The sequence below is a fragment of the Chaetodon trifascialis genome, chromosome 17 (genome assembly GCF_039877785.1).
Source record: "Chaetodon trifascialis isolate fChaTrf1 chromosome 17, fChaTrf1.hap1, whole genome shotgun sequence".
NCBI lineage: Eukaryota > Metazoa > Chordata > Actinopteri > Chaetodontiformes > Chaetodontidae > Chaetodon > Chaetodon trifascialis.
Genome location: NC_092072.1, coordinates 16,959,264 through 16,977,861, shown reverse-complemented (window position 1 = coordinate 16,977,861; position 18,598 = coordinate 16,959,264). Strand labels below are relative to the sequence as shown.

At 43.1% G+C, this 18,598-nt stretch overlaps 1 protein-coding gene and 2 non-coding genes across 3 annotated transcripts in view; all 3 read left to right on the top strand.

Moving 5' to 3' along the window:
• Positions 1 to 5,074: 5,074 nt before the first annotated feature.
• Positions 5,075 to 5,146, top strand: trnad-guc (transfer RNA aspartic acid (anticodon GUC)). Its single transcript has one exon. It is a non-coding gene; the product is annotated as a tRNA-Asp (tRNA).
• Positions 5,147 to 5,661: 515 nt separating this feature from the next.
• trnad-guc (transfer RNA aspartic acid (anticodon GUC)) lies at positions 5,662 to 5,733 on the top strand. The gene has a single exon. It is a non-coding gene; the product is annotated as a tRNA-Asp (tRNA).
• A 1,984-nt stretch (positions 5,734 to 7,717) lies between these two features.
• fhod3a (formin homology 2 domain containing 3a) overlaps positions 7,718 to 18,598 on the top strand; it is a 51,474-nt gene continuing 40,593 nt past the window's right edge. Inside the window, exons 1-3 of the mRNA XM_070984775.1 lie at positions 7,718 to 8,215; positions 13,334 to 13,443; positions 17,139 to 17,206. Of these exons, the coding sequence (XP_070840876.1) occupies positions 8,051 to 8,215; positions 13,334 to 13,443; positions 17,139 to 17,206 (343 nt within the window). The 5' untranslated portion in view covers positions 7,718 to 8,050. The remainder of the gene's footprint in view (positions 8,216 to 13,333; positions 13,444 to 17,138; positions 17,207 to 18,598) is intronic.

The window sequence follows — 18,598 nt, the reverse complement described above, 5'->3', positions numbered from 1 at the left end:
GTTATCCCACTGGAAGAGGATACAGTATGCAAACAAAACAAAAAACACGTCAAGGTAAAGGGTGACATTCATTCAACATCAGAGTGACAGCCCACTGATAAATGAAACGATGAAAAGTGTCAATGAATGTCAGGTCTTGGAGATTTGGCAAGCAAGGGACTGCAAAATAACAACAACATGGGGAAAAGTAGTCTGATCTGATGGCATGTGCAAACATTATGTGATACAAACACATACGAGCATGACAGCTTCCTTTCAGGGTGAAGGCATTCTGATTTCTTGAAAATGGTTGGAGTGTGGGTCAGACACAGAAACTGCTTGATTAATTTGAAGAAAACAAAGGAAAATGAAAGGTAAAGGTAAAAGTAAACACTCTGTGAACACTGTTGATGTCAGTGTGTTTCCTGTTTTCTCCTTTCTTCTTTTTATCATCACACATTCATTCATATTTAACAAGACGTTCAAAGGACTTCCATTTACCCTACTGTGGCAGTTCAGATAATCAATTTTCCATCAAATCTGGGGCCCTTATCTCTGGAATTCACAAAATCCTATTTTGAAGTAATCATCTTCTCATCTTCTTTAACAATTTTCAAATCACATTTAAAAATATATCCATCCATCCATTATCTTCCGCTTATCCGGGGCCGGATTGCGGGGGGAGCAGTCTGAGCAGGGACGCCCAGACTTCCCTCTCCCCGGACACTTCCTCCAACTCTTCCGGGGGGATCCCGAGGCGTTCCCAGGCCAGCCGAGTGACGTAGTCACCCCAGCGTGTCCTGGGTCTTCCCCGGGGCCTCCTCCCGGTGGGACATGCCTGGAACACCTCCCTAGGGAGGCGTCCAGGGGGCATCCGATAGAGATGCCCTTTAAAAATATATCTTTTATTTAAAAAAGTAATTGAGTAACTGACCACAATTGAATTTCACATGTATTTAGTCTCCAAATTTCTATTTTGATCAATTGTTTCGTGATTATTTCTATCTGGATCATTTTGGGTTTTTTTTTTTTTTCCTTTATTGTCACATATTTCATTGTTCTTGATCGTTGTTTGCTCGTTTACAGATAGCAAAAGACTCCGCAGCAGATCCGCCCTCACGCCGACGGTCTCACTCATTTCAGTCACGCGCAGATGACCCGCTCAGCCTCCACACAGCGCACCTTGGCAAGGCGCATTCTCTGCGGAGAGTTGGCGGACGCGCTACTTTTTTCTTCCAACCTTCCGACGGCAGCAGCGGACACCAGCACCGTAAGTAAAACACGATACAATATGAAGACGAAACTAAGACGTGTTTTATTCATTTCAGTCATTTACAAGTAAAATTACAAAGTTTTTGGTGTTCGTGTTTGTGATACTTTAAGTTGGCGATAGCTCAACCGTAATAGCCAAATGGAAGCTAGCATGGTCTGAGGTGGATTTGAGTTAGTTAAAGTTAGCATTTGATTTTGTTTATAAGTTTAACTGATTCATTAACGTCGAATCCTCTGCTAAATTTAATTCAGTCACGGGCACGTTAACGGTTTCTACCCTCGCCAGCAGTTATTGACCGGCTGTTGTTGCTAACTTTATTTAGGCTAACAGGATGCAGGTCACTCAGCCCCTTCTAAAACTAACATGAATACCGCTGCGTGCTGGTATACTGATGGAATTAATTGATTTAAAGTGTACTGAATGAGATATGCACCCAATGTGACTGTGGATGGATTAAAGTTAACGGAAGACGCAGACGCCAGACATGTTTAACAGTTTTCTACATTTTGACCAATATATAAGCTTTCAAGGCGATTCATACTGAAATGCGAAAAGAAGAAGAAGAAGAAGAAGAAGAAGAAGAAGAAGAAGAAGAAGAGCTCATGCAGTAGATCAGAGAAGGAGTTTATAAGACACTGAGACTTTTTTTGAGAGAGAATTACAAGAGCCACCGCTGAAGTGCTTCTAAGCGGGTAAACAAAACAAAGCCTGCATGAGCTCTTCTTCTTCTTCCTTCTTCTCCTGCTTTCTTCATCAGCTCTTTACTGGCGTGCATGTCCCCTGTGGTCTAGTTGTGTATTTACATGACCTGCTAATATTAGTCTAAAAATAGATACCGTAACATAATGCGAATCACACAGGGCTGTTTAGAGTTGCTGAAGAGTTTCTCTGATGAACCTGTGGTGGAGGCAGGCTAACAATACCTGTGCACTTCCAGCGATTGAGCTAAACTAATTAGTGGTGCGCCAGCTCTGCCCGTATCTCCCTCGTTACTGCACACACAGTCGAAAGGATGGTGTCTGTTTGCTTGTCGTGGACTCGGGAATGAGGCAAGACACGTAAAAAAATGTTGGCGTATCCCTTTAAGGGCAGTCAGATTCTCTTTGCACCACAGTTTAGTCTTCTTAGTCCTCATGAATTCCCTTCATCCATCCTTTATCTCAGAATGTTTTCAATCAAGGTTAAGGTTCAGGAAAGGACATAAGATTTGGCTAAACAGAGCCAACAAGAGCAATAAAAGAAAAGACACAGCAGGATAACTACACGTCAGCCATCACAGACCACTGTAAACAGGAAAATCACATCATGGACTGGGAGAACGCCACACCATAGAAAACAAACATCAGCGCTGGATCAGGGAGGCCATCGAGATCAGGAAGCAGGGCCAGAAGACCATCAACAGGGACGAGGGAACATAGTATGCTCTGCCCTACCTGGAGCAGTATCTTGGAGGTGGCGAACTGACAGCGGAAGGCGTGACTGGCCTGTCAATTTGACAGGTCGGTGCTCCCAAGGTTTTTTGTCATTTGCAATTTATATGAAAATCATATTTTTTTGTGTGATTACAGATTCTGTGCGAAAAAATCATGCCGCCCGTTCTGCCACCGATGACGAGATCCAAAGACATGCCATACGGTGGTTCAACCTTGCTGCAGACAGGGGAAACTCAAGGAGGCGTGCCACTGTCAGCAGCGTCACCCCTGAGGATCAGTAGACAGAGAGTCACATTAAGAAGAATTGCTTTAGTGTCGAGATATCTGAAGGTATCTGTTTCAAGTTAAAATTTCTAGGTTTTTTGAAAAACAGTTTTTTAAAATAGCCAGCTTTGAAAAGCAGATCAAGGCCTTGAAGGCGGAGCTCCTTAAAGAAAAGCAGTCCCATGCAGCAGCTGAAGACAAATTTGAGACAAGCACTCGGAGTCTGAAGGCGCAGCTTTCAGACAAAGACGCTGCACAGCTTGAAGCTCTCTTAAGAGTAGAACAGCTGCAGAAAGACCTGATATTTGAGAGTGCTGAAGCTCACAAGCTCCAGAGGAAAGTGAGCAACATGGAGAAAGCTCTACAAAAAGAGACCGAAAAGGCAACGGAGAGCATGGTAAGATGCCAGGCTTCCCATCAAGCACAGCTGGACAAACACAGGACGGAGGTCAAGAAGATCAGAGCAGCTCTGGAAAACACAAAGAGTCTGCTGAAGGCTGAACGCCACCGCTTAGAGCAGCAGAATACTTCCTGTCTGGCTCAAGTGGATGCGCAGAAACATGAGAATAATAGGCTCATGGCTGCTCTGCAGACTGTGCAACAGGGTGGAAGAAGGAGAAGGAATTCCTCCTTCAGACCATCACTGGCCTCAAGCAGACCATGCAAGACAAGGAGCAGCAGTGGGAGTTGATGGAGAGCTCCTTGAGGTCGCGAGTGGAAAAGATCGAGAGCCAGGTCACCAAGACAAAAAAGAAGAAGAAGAAGAAGTGGTGGTGAATCTTCAAACAGCTGGCTCCAGAAGCTCAAAAGGAGTGAGACTGAAATGTCTTCACTTTCTGCAGCAACACAATCAGCTGCACTAATAATTACTAAACTGAATCAGGCTAAAAAAGATGAAAATAACCAAAAAATACAACAAAACTAACGAAAATTGGATTAAAGAAAATAAAAGAATAAAAATCAAATCAAAATAATCAGAAATGATGTTTGTTTGTTTGTTTGTTTGTAGGTCGGTTGACGAATTTTTAATTGTGAAATGTTGGTGTAATGTTCAAATCTTTGTTTGATTGAGATATGAAGGTGGTTTAAGAGTTTAAGCCCAAGCGACTTAATTTGGTGTCACAGCAGAGAGAAAAGAGCATAAAGCTGGTTGAGGGATTCGACTTCCTTCACACACACTGTCAGTCTCTACAAACACCACACGCTGGCAGCTGTTGTCCGTTCTTGTGTCATCATGATGCACTTGAGGCCGGGTGGTTGTGTGCATGCACATGGCTGGGACAGACAGCTGCTCAGGCTGCGTACGATGGTCATGATAAGACGACATGACAACAGGCCACTTTATCGATTTAGGAGCACAAGAAACCACATTGATAATGCAAATGCATTCAATGTACTTAATTATATGAACAACAAAACAAAGAAATGAACAGTTGTCAGATAATAATTTAGATAGATAGATAGATAGATAGATAGATAGATAGATAGATAGATAGATAGATAGATAGATAGATAGATAGATAGATAGATAGAACTATTTTAGACAAAACATAGTTTATATGCTGATTTAGTCTTAGTTAATCGGCTGAATCTGAAGCTGAATTAAGCTGAACCGGACAGGACTGGATCCTCATCCTATCTGGATCTGTCCCACCATGGAAGTGGACTCCAATCCGAAAGTGTTTTGCGGATCCGTTCCGGACCTTATGAATCCTCCGGAACGGATCCGGTGCAGGGTCTGATTGCTATCTGGGTTGGTTCTGGGCCAGAGCTGGACCGGATCCGTGATCCTCATCCTATCTGGATCTTTCCCGCCGTGCAAGTGGATTCCGATCCGAAAGTGTTTTGTGGATCCGGTCCTTATGAATCCTCCGGAACGGATCCGGTGAGGGGTCTGATTGCTATCTGGGTTGGTTCTGGGCCAGAGCTGGACCGGATCCGTGATCCTCATCCTATCTGGATCTTTCCCGCCGTGCAAGTGGACTCCGATCCGAATGTGTTTTGCGGAGGCTTCATAAGGTCCGGAACGGATCCGATGCGGGGTGTAATTTGTTTTACTTTTTTAGTATCTCTTCAAAGCCTCCTAAACTTCTTGAGATCAATTTTGGTAACTGTTTTCTGTAGTTCCTCGTTAGTATAGTGGACAGTATCTCCGCCTGTCACGCGGAAGACCGGGGTTCGATTCCCCGACGGGGAGGATAATTTTTTTCTTTTGATCATGAAGAAAGACAAAAGTAGTGAAGCTTGTCCCATTAGTCGAAGTGAGCGTATAGAAGCAGTTCAGAAGCAGCAGCGATCTATTTTTATTCCAGTGCGTACACAGTACTACACTTGTGATCAGGTCACTCAAGACGCATATTAACGCCGGGGGCAAACATTCTCGTAGATAAGGCCAAAACATGGCAAAACCTTTAAGTTTGCGAATGACACGATCCTCATTGGGCTAGTCTCGGTCAAGGATTCACAATTTGGTGACCTCGGCGGAACAAGTTTCGGCGTTGAAGAGAGATTTGAGTTTTGGATTTCAGAAAAAGCACAGTCCGACCCTCTTCCTGGGAACCATTATTCCCCGCCAGGCTCTCAAATGGGAACTATAAATAAAAAATACCTGCAATGATAATCATGTTTATAGTTGTATATTTTGAGAAAAATAGTTCACCGTAGGTCTATGTATGGCTTCATTAACTTCGAAAACGAACAATAGACATCCAATCCTCGTTAGTATAGTGGACAGTATCTCCGCCTGTCACGCGGAAGACCGGGGTTCGATTCCCCGACGGGGAGGAAAGTATCCTTTTAGAGTAAAATCTGAGTGTCACATTCACAGTAAAGACCAAATAAATGTTTGTCTGCCTGGTGTTGAATGGGGGACTCTGTGTGAGGCAGATGTGATAACATTCAAATATGAAAGCTCCTTCACAGCTGCCGTGTCATGAATTTGAGTGGCAGCCTATACCGCATGCACAGTCAATGTCTGCTATCTTAGAAGCAGTATTTTATGTGCATGTTTTGCAAGAACAAATATCCTTCGCCGGATGGGGGCATATTGGTGCCCAGAGACTATTTTTAGTAGGGCATTGGAGACTACTATTTTTTTCCTAAAATGGTAGAAAATGCCCCAGAACAAACAATAAAAATGTAGCAATAAAATTTTTTATTATTTTAGTACACACTCCTATCGATACATTGATTAAAAGTTGAAACTAATAAAAATTAAACACTTTTTCAAGAAATATGTCTACCTCTATTAAACCTAAAGATAACTACTAACTCTCAACTACATATAGGAACCTCTCTCTCTCTCTCTCTCTCTCTCTCTCTCTCTCTCTCTCTCTCTCTCTCTCTCTCTCTCTCTCTCTCTCTCTCTCTCACACACACACACACACACACACACACACACACACACACACACACACACACACACACACACACAGAAAAGAGGACTGGAGATAAGACTGCTTCAGGGTATAAAAGAGGTAAACAGTCCCTCATCGGGGGGCACACTCGGCTAACCTTTGCCTTGTGTCCCATGCTCTGAGCATTAATAAAAACGGGACACTGCTGTAAGGGATTTTTATCTCTCTTTGTCAGACTGGAATTGCAAAATTGTCATAACCCCACTTTCCACCTCTTTTTCTGTCCTATGATCTAATTTCAGATGCCTGAGCTTAATGGTGAGATCAGTCAGAGTAAAGCTAAGAGATCATTGTAAATTTAAATCTTTTACTCTGGGTTTGCCAGTGTTGAAAGACAGTGCCTCTCTGCCCTCCAGTGGTAACAAAGTGGTGATCTCCACCGTTTTTTTCTTTCTTTCTTGAGGGATATTATTGGATGTTACACATCAGATTTAGCTCACAGGTGCACAGACAAAGAGCCAAGTATTGTAGTAAATGGTAAATGGACTGAGCACTTCACTCATTCACACTCTACCACATAAGGTGCTGGCTTGACCATTGAGAGCGGGTGGAGTTCAGGGTCTTGCTCAAGGACACATCGACACTGTGATTAGTGGACGACCTGCTTTAGTAGACGAGGGCCGACCTAACACTAAAGAGGACAGGAGCAGAGCATTCTCCTCATGGCGTCTAATTATTTTGTTTTATAGTCTTGTGATCACAAACTTTTACACATATTGCAGCTGCATCCAAGCAGAAATCATAATTTTCATACAGAAGCGTATACAGCATTCAACAGCTTAACAGTTTAATATACAGTAGAAAAAGTGCATTATTTGGTCCAAGTTGATAGAATTGTGCAACTGACAGAATTAGTGTTGCCTGCATTTGAACGTTTTGACCACAAGAGGTCGCCATTGGTTAAGACTGTGTTTCAACTTACAGCAAAACTCTTAGTGGCGATTATTTTTACCTGAATGACTGAAAAGTGATGAAATTGTGTGTCTGCTGTGTTCTGCACTGAGCTGACACCACATGTATACTTCTTAATATTATCTTTGACCGCACTGAATGAACAGGTTTTTGTTTAATTCAGCCATAACGTACAATGAAATCTCAGTGTTTTAGTGTTATCATGACTTTATGGTGTGGCTCATGAGACAGAAAATTTTTTAGGGGACCAGAGCAGATAATTTTCATATAGGAAGCCACCTCTAGAGCGGGGACAGTGACCTGAAGGGAGGGAGAGATGAGGCAGAGGGGAAAATAGATAGGGAGGGAGGTAGGGGGGGAGGGTGGATTTACTGAGACTCAGACAGACAGACAGACAGACAGCAAGCTGTCCCAAGCTGCGCTGATCCCTCACTCTCCGGCAGCCAGCCGGAGTCCGCCTGCCGCCTCCCCTTCATCACCGGCCACCTGCCTCTCCGAGAATAACACAGAGCAGCTCAGGGTTAGCACAACCACAGCAAGGAGGCGAGACTAGACACTGAGCGGTCTCTTGTGTGCCACCTTTTCGGCTTGCAGCAACCCTCCCCTCCTCTCTGTGCCCCCGGGAGGACAGGCTGCGCAGAGGGCGCACTTGGCGACCCGGGTTTGTTGTCGTTACCAGCAGCGGAGCGCTCAGCGACCACAGCCGTATAGCTGGTCCGGCTCTCACCAAACCGGGCTGCCCCCGTCAGAGGAGTCACTTGCATGGATGCACCATGGCCACGTTTGTCTGCAGGGTTCAGTTTTTAGACGACACCGATCCGTTCAATAGCACCAATTTCCCAGAACCGACGAGACCTCCGCTGTACACCTTCAGGGAGGACATCCCACTCATCAACCAGTTAGCAGGCGTCCACCGGCTCCTCAAAGCTCCGCACAAGGTAGGATCACAACTCATCCCTGACTGAGCTGATATAAAGCCTTTTGGAAATGTGTGACATAAAGCGAGTGTGGGAGATTTATAGTGATATATATTCCACTATCAGGCAATATAAGATCTCCAGAAACTCCAGAGCAACTCAGTTTTCTCTTTCTAGGTTTAAACCCACACTATTGTGAATGTACAGGTTTGAATCAGGGCTGCATGAGGTTGTTTTAAACTGCTGTTTTTCACTTCAAGCCTACTGCAAATAAACTTCCATACCCACCATTCAGAGGCTATTTTGAGAACACATGCAAGCCCAACTGATTGGCTCTCCAGCCTGAGGACTGACACATGGTTGCAAATGTTTGCCTCAAAGCCCACAGCAACACTGAACAGGGATTTGACTTGTTTCAGACTAAATATGCTGCTTTGATCTCACGTGGGCATACAGTACCTTGCCACTGAGATAGAGATGCTCGATCTCTAAGAAACCTAACCTCACCTCTGACCTCTCCGCTGAAGGGGCAGAGAAATAAAAACATATTGCTTTCTCTCAAAGTGAATAATCCTTTCTTATTGCTGAATGTATTTTGCAGTCTGCTTTGCAAGTCACAGTGACAGGTGTGCAAAGGCATTAGTGCAACTAGATATATCCTGAGTTGCCTCACTCATCTGCCAGTGACAGCCATAAAGCTCTGGTGCCCAGCAAAGAGCCTGAATCACAGATGATCAAATGTCAAGAGTCAGATTACGATGGGTGTGTGAACCAGAGAAAGTGTCCATATTTAGTGAATTTTGGTGTTTGAAGCAGCCCAGAGAAAAAAAAAAAAATAAAAAAAAATCAGCAACACATTCATTCCTGACAAGGCTGAGTAAAACACACCCACTGACGCTATCCAAGTGGAGCAGATACCGTGTGGCCTTATTCGCATTCTTCATTTGTAAGCGTGCCAGATAAACTGAAAATATAGATTGGATTGAAAATAAAAGTGAGGCGCAGAGAGAAGGACAGAGCTCCACTGCTGGCTCACAACCCTGACGGCAAACCAGCGTTCGACAGCAGAGTGGTTTTCCAGACCGAGTGGATCTTTTGCTGCCCCATCTTTAAAAACCACAAAACAAATGAAAAATGGCCCACAGCACAGAAAAGCTTATGATTACAACCTATACGCGGACAGATGGCACAGCCTGCGTTGGTGTTTGCAATTTTGTTCACATCAGGAGGAAGACTGTGCGCAATGGCAACTGGATATTGCACTTAGATTATAGGGATGGAACTGAGCTGTTGCAAATTTGCCCGTCAGACTGTCCCGATCGAGAAGTTGGTGCTGAAAAAGCTTGAACCTCATTATGTTATTGGAAAATGTCAGAGCTAGCAAGAGCTTGACACTTTCCTGAGCTGTTTCTTGGTCTTTCTTTGTTAGAGCAGTCTCTTTTTGTCCTAACCTCCTGTGCTCTTCTCTGAGAAAAGCCTACTGTATTATTATGCTGTGATGGCAGAGCTCTGTGTATGGCTGGCTGGGCCACATGTAAAGTATAGGTCGCTTGTCCCAGAATTCCTGCGGCCGGGCCCTGGATCCCTGCGACACTTTGTTCTCCTCACTCTGGCTGCCCTGGTTTTCCTGACCTCTTCCTCCATCTCCTCTTCCACCTCTCTGACCATGCACCAGTCCGTCCACTCAACACACACAGTTAGGCTAACTTGCCAGGGCTAAATCAGTGTATCGCTGGTTTGTGTGCATGGGATGTGTCATTTTTAGCCAAACTAAAGCTAAAAAAAGAAGTTTCCTTTTGATTCCCAGAGAAGATGTTATCACTTTCCACTGCTAAGAAATAAACACCTGAAACAAATTAGGTGCTATGATACGTTACCCCAACCCAAAGGATTCATGGAGCTCAGTCCAGCTCAATGCAGAAGCCTCACCATCAGTCAAAGCCCCTCAAAAACAACAAAGCCCAGACTTCACAGCTCAACTTTTATTTCATAACCAAAGGCTTCCCATTAAAGTAACACTGGGAGACTTTATAGCCATGTAGAACACACCCTCCTCACGCTCTTCAAAGAGGCCGGTCTTCTGTGGCTCTGACTCTGACACAAGAAAGTTCTTAAAAACCTCATCGTCAAACTTACGTAAGGGCATTGTTAACTGTCGACACACCGTGATCGCCAGCAGGCTTGGTGTTGTTTTAAGGTGGAAGTAATTACTCCCCTACCCCCATTTGCCCCCTCCCCTCTGCTTTGCTCTTCTGGGAGAATTTGATTAAATGAGTGTAAAGTATACTAGCCACTAAGTGTTTCCCTGGCCCGTCCCAGAGCCCTGAGTGTGAAGAGCTTGCGGTTCCCTCTGGAGCCACCTCTCTGCCGGCTCCGTCAACATGATGGGTTTTGTTATGTTATTACTGCTGTTACCTAAACGAAGTGTTTTAGGAAAGAGACACCCTTTGGACCCTGCGCTGTTAGCGTACTGTGTTACAGAGTGGTCTGGGGGCTCGCTTCTCGCTGTCCGAGCAGTATTCGTATGATTGAGTAATGAGTGTAGATAAAGCAGAGCAGCGAAAGAAAGCAGGGAGGTGGAGGTGGAGGTGGAGGTGGTGGTGGGTCTCTGTCTTCAGACATGCGTTGACAGGCATAAAGGCATAAAGAAAGCCACACTCAAGGACATGTTGTTAAATACAAGTGGAATATAGATAAATAGCTGAATAATGCTCACAGATTGGGCACAAGAAATGCTTTTGTTTTACTCCAACATAAAAACCAGGGCAGTGGGACAAGGCATGATTAACTCCCCCAATGTCTCATCTCCCCCCGTACTTAGTCAAACCTAAATCTGAGATCTACCAAATCTCGCGTGCCATATTGAAATGAACAGTGTCAGTAACAATTGCCATGATCCTTGGCACACATTTTCATATCCCACTCAGGATGCCCACCAACAGCTTTGTTGATCCTTTGCTTTTTCATCTTAGTCTTCATCAGGTCAAAACTTCAGTTTGTCCAGATACCTTCAAAGCTAATAACGCTCCCATCAGCCTCAGCTGTACTTTGTGTTGCTAACTAGCAAAAGCTAACATGCAAAACTGAGGTGCTGAAATAATACTCAGCGCTGTCACTGTAAGCATGATGCCATGCTAGAGTTTCGCTCAGTAGAGGGAAAAGTCCACTCAAGGTCCACTTCACTCTCTTATTCCTTCGCTGTTAGCCTCACCTTGCAAGACTTGTTTTATTCTTGCATTGGATTTTTTGCACATCCAATATACACAGTATATTACTTATTTTTATTACTGTACATTTCATTGTGTTGCATATTTTGTGTTGTATATTTCTTATTTACATATATCTTTAGTTTTAATATTCTGTTTCTTAATATTGCCTTTATATATATATTTATTCCTTCTTGTTCTTTCTCTCTTTTTATTCTAATCTGTAATTCTGTTTTGTGTGGAGCACTGTACAAAAAACAATTTCCCCTCGGGGATCAATAAAGGAATTCTGATTCTGATTCTGATTCTTTATGTCTGCTGTCTGGATCATGTCACAGTGGACTACCGGGAATAAATGCGTATGACAGCATTTGAATTGGCATTTTAATTAACCTAAATTTCGACTGGGGATGTGTGTTTTGCTTTTCGGATTAGCTATTTGGCACAGATGGCTTAATGTTGTCGTGAGGGGGCAGGGAAAAACCGGAGCAGGACCCAAAGTCGACTTGTGTGCTTATGGTGCATTTTTTCTTGCTCCAAGCTTGAGATTGCTTAAAGAATTTCTAAGTTAGCATAGAACTACAAATTGCAACATGGATGACAGTCAACTTTCTCCTTTGTGACACTTTGGCCTTGGCAGTGGTCTCTCTCCCCCCCCCCCCCCCCATCTCCCAGCCCCTGCTGACACACCCACCCGCGAGCTCCTGTGTGCATGCTGCCTCAGAGAAGAGTAAATATAGCAAAGTTATATTTATGCTGTGAGTCCATCCGACAATCCGTCTCTCTGTTTCCGAGTGAGAAGGAGGGACAGACAGAGGCAGCAGCAGGTCTTGTGATCTGCGGTCTCTGCTGGTCAGAGAGTGTCGTCATGCAGCTCGGCTAGACAGCGGGGGGGCATTACCGTGGGTTAGCCCTATCACTACCATAGAGGTGCAAAATGCTAACTCAACTCATGACTCTGATCTCATTCACCTATTCACACATCAACAGCTTTAACAATAAGTTGCAAAGCTCAGAGCTGATTGTAACAATAACTCAATGATGTGTGTTACTTTTTATGAGTTGTAGCTGGGACGGCCGCTTGCACCTGCTATCAGCTTGTGACTCATAAACATCAATGCCAGCGGTGTGCAGATATATTAATGTGCACCTGGTCTCAAACTCAGCAGGGTTTCTCATTACACAGCATCGTGGGTTAATTCTGATGTAGGTTGCTGTGCAGCGCTACCTTAGATAATGCAGTCACAGATGGCATTAAGGGCAAGATGGGTCTGTGAAAAACAGCAGCATATGTACGTGGGAATGGCTGTGATTGCTCCTTAAGTGTGCTGTAGCTTCATATTGAACAAAATTAAAGCAATATTTAAGTGTCATTTTTCTCACAGCTGCTCTTTAAATCTCCCTTTCTCTCTCCGTGTTTCCCTCTGGTTTTGGTTTCATGTTCTGCAGCCTTTATTGCTACGTCTCTACTAGTTAATTCCCTGAACAGCTTTGTAATGCTGAAAGCAGAGCCACACCGCATACGGCGCCCTCACTTTTCACGGACCACTGTGCACACTCGTGTTCAAATCCTTTCCCCGTTAACTGTCTTTATTTTACGGGCTCAAATTGTTTTTTAGAAATGGTGTGAAACACGTGCAGAGACATAGTGAGGGAGTATTAAAAAATAGTAGGCCCAGAGACCAATGTCATTCCTGTGGGTGGCTCATGTACGCACATCACAGCCTGGCCAGGGAAATTTCATGTTACACATCATATTTTCCAATCCTAATTTAGGTCTAAATGTCAATTTGAAGTTGGTAACCACTTTTGCTTTAGTAGTTGCCCCTTTGGTTTGTTAAGTTCATTTAAGTCCAATCCAGTATCGTAGTTTCTATCCATTTCATTCATTAGGACTTGTGTTTTGAAAAGATTTCTGAATTCCTTTCCATAGCTTGATGACTGTACGCTGCAGCTCTCCCACAATGGCACCTATCTGGATCTGGAGTCCTCTCTGGCTGAGCAAAGGGACGAGCTGGAGGGCTTTCAGCAGGACGACACAGGGTGAGACTGATACACATTAATACCCCATGAAACAGCCAGACATACAGAGTCCCTTTGCTCTCTCTCTTCCACACACACAGACACACACATACATATAATTTCTGAGTCTCTCCATTCTTATAAAATAGGAGGAATCACAAGCTGCTGGATATGGATTTCTTGGAAGCACAAGTTCACGGAAAGTATGAAGCGCTGTGGAAAGCGGGACAGATGTGCCCTCCCTCCCTTCCACAGCTACAGCTCGTCTTTCACTGTGTTTTTGCAATAACTGATATTCTGATCTACTTTGTGACAAAATTTCACAGTTCACAAACCTGTCAACTCCAGAAGAAACAGCAGGATCACTTTGGAACTGTGCTGTCGTGAAGTATTTTCTCTCTCTCACATCTCCCAGCAGCAGTGCAGGTGTCTCTCTTAGGGTCAACAGGAGAATTGGAAAATGGAAACCTGCTGTTATGGCTCAGGATTTCCCCCAGATAGAGGTGGTAAAACCACCTAGATCCAGACCCACCTTGTCTTGTGATCAATTTAGTTGGTGGATGTTGTAGCCTCAACAGTAGCAATGCTTGGTGTACATTTGGCATTTTCTGTGTAAAATAGCACCTCAGCGTTGCCAAGTTTACAATGATTATTAATGTTTATTGTCAGTTTTCTATGATAATTCAGCTTTTTGTACGACCAACAATTCTTAAAACCTTAAATGTACAATCTTTCCAGCATATTTCAGGTTGTTTTTCCAAACAGTGAAATGATATGGCGCTTTCCAACCTTATTGTTCATCATCATGTTGACTGGGTCTGCCACAAATGACAATGATCAATGTCAGTTGCACATTTGGTTTTTCGCATCATGCAGCACTGCTGCCATTTCCACTGAAGTTTTTTTTATTTATTTCATAAATGTGTATTATTTATATAATACTTTAGGTATAATTTTTATTATAACAGCCTCCACTGTTGAGCACTGTGAGGCAGATGCTAACATATTAGCTACAACAACTAATCTGAGAAACTGAGAAATTATACAGGAAGTTACTGAAAATAAATCACCAAATGATGTAGATTGCATTTTGTTTCCAAAATTATGTTATTGTGACATGAAGTTAACTGTTAACCTTTCATGAGTGCTATGATAAACCATACCCAGGTAGTACCTATTTAGCACAGTTAGCTAGTCATAGCAGCATATTATTTCCAGTATGTAAATTAAATTAGCAAGCTATACATTAGCGAAACAAACAAGTAGGCCTACAATACTATCGCTAATGCTACTAACTATGTGCTTGCTAGCTAACTGTTGTGTAAATTAGTGTTTCAACAATGAGCCATTGCTGCTCAATGTTAGCCAACCACGTGTTGTTACAGTAGCTAATTATTTGTATAACAAACAGATGAATATAATCTATGTTCAGCTCATGTATGATAACATTGTCATTGGTGAACTAGTACATTTTCATCATCATAACTTTAGATAAATTGTGCCAAGTCCCAACTTTAGAAATGCAGTTTGTTCTCAGCTATTGCCTCTGACATGTGTGACAAAGCATTGTTACATAGAGCTCTGAGAAACACACTGAGAATGCAGCTGTTAACCGGTTGCATATTTAAGTGTGTGACAGTGTGTGTTTGTGGAGAGTTCTGGTATGTTGATCTGTTTGGAGACTGGGGGCCACAGCATGATAAGTGATGGCGGACCCACAGAGCTGGGTTGTTCTCGAGGTCTGTTTGTGTGTGCTTGTTTCCATGTGTACGTTTATTTGTTTGTCCGTGTGTGTGTGTGTTTGTGTTATCTAGGCATCTTTAGGTGCCTGGTAAGCCATGTGACAGATGATGGACAGGTGAATAAAGGTGTGTGTGTGTGTGTGTGTGTGTTTCTGAAGTGGTTGAGATCTTGGGGAACTGGTTGGATCCGCCAGGCCTGTCAGTCATCTTATCAACCTTGGCTTTCACCAAGGTCGTGCTGCGCTGGTAGGAAATGAATCACACATTAGGTCGGGTTTGACCCTTTTTTGGCAAAACATCACAAAGGCTGAGGATGGATGCTTCTGAGTAAGCCTGTCCTGTCCTCCCTCTGTTGGATCAGCACTATTTATACAGTGTCAAAAATGAATAAACTACTCACACTTCCATATCTCAGCCTCATACCACATATTTTACATGTGCAGGTTGTGACAGCGGTTAACATCTTAAAGGCATAGTGATGGTACGCTGCTGTATTTACAGTAGAGCTTTTTGTCACATACGCTGTCTTGTCTTTTCAATCTGCTTGTCTGTGTCATGGTATCGTGGCCATTGGCTGGACACTGTTCACATGTGATAAAGACGTAAGTATAAAAGCAAGGCTTATTTTATCTACTGACAAACCTCAAGTAGAAAACTGAAAAATGCCCAGAGTGTTATAAAGAGCAGATTGGTGTAAAGTCATTTTCACCCAGAATTTATGCTCCCATGTCTAAAAATGTGTCGCGCTTCCAGCTGCGGCAGCACTGTGCTCACCACAGTTGACTGTAAACAAGGAGGACAGCTCAGAGTATGTTTTCACTTAAAGAAAGTGAAGAGCGAGCTGCAGTCGCATCATAATAAGCATCATAGCCAGAGTCTCTCCAAGCCATTTGAGCTGATTTTGTATTCTTCATTACATATAAAAACAGTGATAGATTATATTTGTTGAATCTTCTTTTATACTTCTTCTCTAACATCCAATAGTTGCACTCTGAGACTTACTTTCTCTCCACTGTTCTCTGAACGGCCTCACTCTTCCTGGGTCTCTACCTTGACTCATTCTCACACAATACAGACGTTATCAGACGTGGACAGTGAAAAAATATCATTTTTTTTTTTTATCAGCACAGATTGTGCTAAACATTTTGCTCTATTTCCGAGCAAAGCTGATAATGCAGCTTAACAGAATGTAAAGAGGGTGGCTGGCCTCTTGTTTGGGTGTGTGTTACCCTTACTGTGTGTTATGTGTAATGGGTGGATTGCAGCAGTGTGTGTTATCAGAGCAGTGCTTTCCCTGCTTGGGTTGGATACTATCAGGATGTTAGTGATGGAAGTCAGTGATAAACTCCTACAGATTGGAGGATTATAACAACTAAAGTCAGGAGAGAGGGGTTGAGTTGCCCTCAAAACACCATCATACTTTACCTCTCTGTTTGTGTGTGCTCATTTTGTTTTTCCCCATCGGAAATATGCTGTAGATGAATGTGTGCTCCCGATGGCACAATAGTAGGTGTAGGTGTTTATAGGTGTGTTGTGTCTGCTCCTGCATTTCTCCTGTCTGTCCTTGGGGCTCAGATGTGTATCAGGATAGGGGTACAAATCCAGTGCAGGCCACTGTTTGTCTGTGCCATTCCCATCATACCAACAGCCTCTGCATTAAAAAAAAAAGTTCTTCATATATAACAAGTCCTTGCCTTCACTCAAGTAGCAAAATTCTTTTCCGTAAAACAGTAACTCCTTTTCACCTGTTGCAGAAAATTCTTCTCAGGAAACAAGCGTGAATAAATCATAAAACATGACAGATCACTCCGCCAGCGCCAAGATAATTACACTCGACTCCAGAAGGAACATGAAACAAGTATTTTAGGTTTGGCTGTGAATGAAAGTATTGTGCAGCAGCTAGACAATGTCAGTTGCTTTCATAAAGATATTTTTGAATCGGCAGTAATTCTTCTTGCTTTTTTTCTTGGTCAGGTCCAGAGGGAAGAAGCACAGTGTTATTCTACGGACCCAGCTGACCGTCCGCGTACACGCCTGCATCGGTGAGTGCTGGCTGACATATTTATGTGTGTTTAACATAAGTTTCTCCCTACACTCACACACACATGCATAGCCAGATACAGCAAGCCTAAGGACACATTGTACTGCAGGTTTAGATGACCTGAGACCTCTCACTCAGGAGCTGGACTGACTGGTAAATGTCTCCAAAATCAACATAGTATTGTGATCATGCCAGTAGTTGCGTTCAGCATGTGTGGTGGGAGCTTTTACATGGTCAAGAGAGAAAAGTGAATGGAAGCTTGTGGCTGTGAGGGCTGTCACAGTAGCTCCATGCAGGTCTTTTTTTTCCCCCTCTGGATCTGGTGAAGTAGGGAGGTGTGAGTATCACTGAAGGTTAGAGGGGAAGACAGCAGCACAAAAGGGAAAATATGTTGTAATGAGAGAAAGAACTGAAAGAGAGATTTACAAGGGAGGAAGCGAATGATAGGAGATGGAGCTCAGAGGGTGACAGGCGACAACAGAGCCAACAAATCTTCTTTCCTGTCATTGTACTACAGCATGTTTTTATCTTGATTTGAAGGCTGTATTGGATAAATAACTAACTAGTGTTATGATGATAACAAAGACAGCAAGACCATACTGTAAAATCATACGGTGTATATATAGTATTCACATTGATATATTCATACTCTAACATAATAACTTGGCTGATGTTGCAGAATTGTTTGTGGAACTATTGAACAGCCTCCCAACACTCAGCATCATTCATGTCCCATGAAAAAAAAACAAAAACAAAAACAAGGCATTTCCACATTTTTTGATCATCAATCTTAGCTGTATTTTGCCTTTAGGGCTAATTAGAAAATGTTAGCATGCTAACATGGTAAACTGTGGTCTTGTAATGTAGTATCCCGTAAAGTGCAAATTTTACCAATATCTAGCACAGCTGACAGAACTGATTTTTGACAGAACAGATTTCATATTCTCACTCTGAGATCATATTGCTTGCCTACTGACTTATTATGTAATGTACAGTAAGTCTACATCTCTTAATGATGTAGAAAAAGTAATCTCTTGAGGGTCCTTACTGGCCACTCAGTCTCTTCATATCCATTAAAGTGATCCCACTCCTCCTCAGGGTCTGTGCTCAGCATTATATGTTATTTATTAATAGTCTGATAATTCTAAATGGAGTATCGGTCTGGTTCACTCTTTTCCTCCATGGCTTCTCTGCATGGCCGACATTCTCCATGCCAGTGATAGCAGCACTAATTCTGGATCCTAGAATCAGTCACTCAGATGGGTTGAGAACGTGATGGGGTGAAATGTCACCAGCAGTGAGACTAATGCTGTTAATGAGAGAAAATGTGCACACACTGTACACCAAAAAAAGCATCAAAACCACTGTCTGGCTCTGTTTGCTTGACTCTTGC